Raw genomic sequence first — 3,172 nt, forward strand, 5'->3', positions numbered from 1 at the left:
GTTTGGATAAGGTAGATTGAAAATTTTGGGTAAAAACTTCTTCATATTTTGCTTGATAATCTTTTTACTAATTTATTTTATAGGTAAGTGGATGTTGGAAGCTTATATACAGTACAATTACTATATTGGGTTCTAAAAGAACTAAGCTTGGACTCAGAGATTTTATCAATTTGGGGGATTTTTTGCAGATCATTAATATTGATGAGGTACGGGTTGCTTTTGTTTTGTTATATGAATCCCATACAATGCTTGTTATTCCATGTAATTACCCATTTTATCCGCTTTACAATAAGTTGATAAGCACCAATTTGGCTAATGGTTGTTGTTGGAAGTAGTTGTCGGCTGAATTTGACCAGCTTAAAGGATCAGTTAGATGTTCGGTAAAACTTATTTGTTGGTAGGATAGTGTAAAAATCAGGTAATGGTTGCGATCGCGGCAACGGAATAGTGATGTAGGTTTTTATAACAATCGATCGCAGTCGAATCATAAGATATCCTTTGATATTGTCCAAAATGCAGTTTGCTTACACCTTTATAATGCGAGAAATATCGTTTCGTTTGTTTAGAAATCCTTTACAACGTAGTCTATGCAATGCGATGCGGCTTTGTTTTTACACTATTGACCTAGTCGTTTATTCGAGAAAAAGTTGTCTAAAAAGCCAAACAAGACTTCTTTTCAAGGGGTTAAAAAGCCATTTATGAATACGTTTTATTGGCTCTTTGATTAACAAAAAAAAAAACCAAGAAAAAAGCCAATTGTCAAATACCGTCATGGCCTATAAGCTAGGTCGAGAAGGATAGACTAGGCCCTAAACCACAATATGTAAATTATGGTTATTAGGAGAATTTGTTGAACACCTTGGGAGTAAGAATTTGAGCCAAGAATGTTCATATGGCAAGCAACTAAATCAATTACTTGTTTATGGTTTTAAGCCAAGATTTGTTCAACATATGTATTTACAAATTATTGTGTGTATCAGTGTGTTCTTTTAAACATTCATAAGGCTATTGGTTTTGTGTTGGTGCCCCAAAAAAATGGAGGGCAAAGCAGTTAACTTAATCAAGTTCAATGCAAGTGGATTAAGTTTGCTCAATGGTCAGTTGACAATTCAGGCCTCTTTCAGCATTGCATCGCCTTCGGTAAATCTTTCACATCTCTATTATGCTATGTTTGAAAACATCGATTTCATTTGAAAATCTAGAATTAACTTAATGTTTGGCAAATCAATGAAATTCAATTTCGGATTTGAGCTAATTACACCATTGTTTTAAAAGTAGCTAAAGTGTCAAGGAACCAACTCAACCAAAAGTTTAAGCTGATGGTTGACGTCCCAAGATATGTTATATATACTCTAACACGCCTTCTCACACAAAAGCCCTTTGAGCTAGAAGTGTGGATGCAGCATAGGCCCTTTTCATATCTGACGCTAAATATTTTACTTTAAACAAATGGTGATTGAGATTCAAATCCGTGACCTCTTGTCACATTAGCTTCTAATACCATGTCAAGTAACCAACTCAAACAAAAGGCTAAGTTGATAGTTGAAGTCCTAATATATGTTATATACTCTAATATAAAGTTGAGCTCAAACCTTGTTGTTTTCAAATTCTTTCTTTATGATTTTTTTGATTAAAATCTACAATTTAAAATAACTTACTTATTTCCAAACATAACCTTAAGTTTTGCTGCAATTTGCAATGTAAACATTTATGTGACATTTTTCGTTTGTATCCGCTTGAATCAATTTCTTGTTTGTGTGCAGAGAGTGAACATTAAGTATGACAGTTCACAGATCATCCCAGAACAGGTACATTTTGTGTCGAATCCTTTGTGTTTATATGGAATTTTTAATGAAGAACAGGAAAAACTGAGATATAATGTTATTTTTTTGACATGAAAACCACTAGCTGATGAATTTGTTCAAGAAAAATTATGAACTTTTACTCAGCATATTCAACCCAGAAGGCTGGCTGGAGATCACGTATCCTTTTGTTTATTCATCTTGTTTTAACCAGTTATTTACTATGTTCAAGTTTTACTCTGGTATGAGACGGCGCCGAAAGTGCAACATGTAATGGTTTGTTTGGTAGTCGGTATTCAATAATGGTAATGGTAATAAAAAGTTAATATTATTTTGGTAGAAAAATATCTCTACAATTTACTCTGTTTAAGTCTTATTCTGGTATATGCGTCGGGGTCCAAACTGCAACATGTATGAGTTTACCGAGAAAAGAGACTTTGGATAACCTTTTTGTTGTTAGTAAAATATTCTTTTTTATGTTGTTAATGCGGTTCGTGACTTAATACATGTTTTATTATCGAAATCGTTTGCACGTCCTTTGATTCGTATATGAGGAGCCTTTTTTCTACTATTGCCTATGACTCCGATAAGATGGAATCTAAGCCCGAGCTTGCCCAAGCTCTGGTCTGAGGCATTTGATTAATAACCTTATTAATATTGAATTGTGTAACTTATAATACAGAAGAATTAAAGTCGATCAAGTTGGTTATAATGTACACACGTAGAGATGAGTGTTCAACCCACCGTGTACTAGAATTTTGCAGAACCGAGCTTACACTTGAACCTTAACGCAAAAGATGTGCAGATATGTTGACGACACGATGAGGATAGGAAGAGATGATAAAGGCAACATCTTCATACTAGAAAGAGGAACAGATGATGATTCATGATTTGTATCTAGTTGGATCTTCTCAACAAGGCCTTATTAATTCTTTCATGTGCTTGAAGATCGTACAAATTTACAAGGGGCAAAGTAAAGAAAGCACGATGTATAGATTAGCTTTGATTTCTTCATGGACATGTCATTTTGTCAAATGTAACATTTCTTCATGTACATGTCATTAGAGCTAGTAAGATTTAATTTATTTAATTGCAATTTTGAACGTAACTTCTCCTTTTCTTATAAGTAGGCACATGCTACATTGATATTCATAGGATACTCTCCCATGACTTGAACGCGGTGTGTGACTTGTGTAGGAAGATGTCACTATTTATAGCACGAGATCGAACCGAGTTTCTATTGAGGATTTAGAGCATGTTAGGGCATTATCTAAAGTGCTTAAACAATACACTAAACAAAACCGTAACAACAAACAAAACCAGTTGCGCTCGACCAAGTGCTCATTCGAGCACCTTGTTTCTCGTTCGAG

General features: G+C 34.2%; 1 protein-coding gene across 3 annotated transcripts in view; it reads left to right on the forward strand.

Moving 5' to 3' along the window:
• Positions 1-2,907, forward strand: part of LOC130823823 (fibrillin protein 5 homolog) — a 4,268-nt gene extending 1,361 nt beyond the window's left edge. Inside the window, exons 2-7 of one of the 3 annotated variants that reach the window (XM_057688615.1) lie at positions 1-11; positions 84-206; positions 1,042-1,140; positions 1,764-1,808; positions 1,909-1,982; positions 2,600-2,907. The exon at positions 1-11 is cut by the window's left edge and continues 105 nt beyond it. In XM_057688615.1, coding sequence (XP_057544598.1) covers positions 1-11; positions 84-206; positions 1,042-1,140; positions 1,764-1,808; positions 1,909-1,982; positions 2,600-2,627 — 380 coding nt within the window. In that variant the 3' untranslated portion in view covers positions 2,628-2,907. Of the gene's footprint in view, positions 12-83; positions 207-1,041; positions 1,141-1,763; positions 1,809-1,908 lie in introns of all 3 variants that reach the window. The other 2 variants (XM_057688614.1, XM_057688612.1) reach the window with 2 other exon arrangements.
• The last annotated feature ends 265 nt before the right edge of the window (positions 2,908-3,172 follow it).

This window comes from Amaranthus tricolor, chromosome 9 (genome assembly GCF_026212465.1).
Source record: "Amaranthus tricolor cultivar Red isolate AtriRed21 chromosome 9, ASM2621246v1, whole genome shotgun sequence".
Taxonomy (NCBI): domain Eukaryota; kingdom Viridiplantae; phylum Streptophyta; class Magnoliopsida; order Caryophyllales; family Amaranthaceae; genus Amaranthus; species Amaranthus tricolor.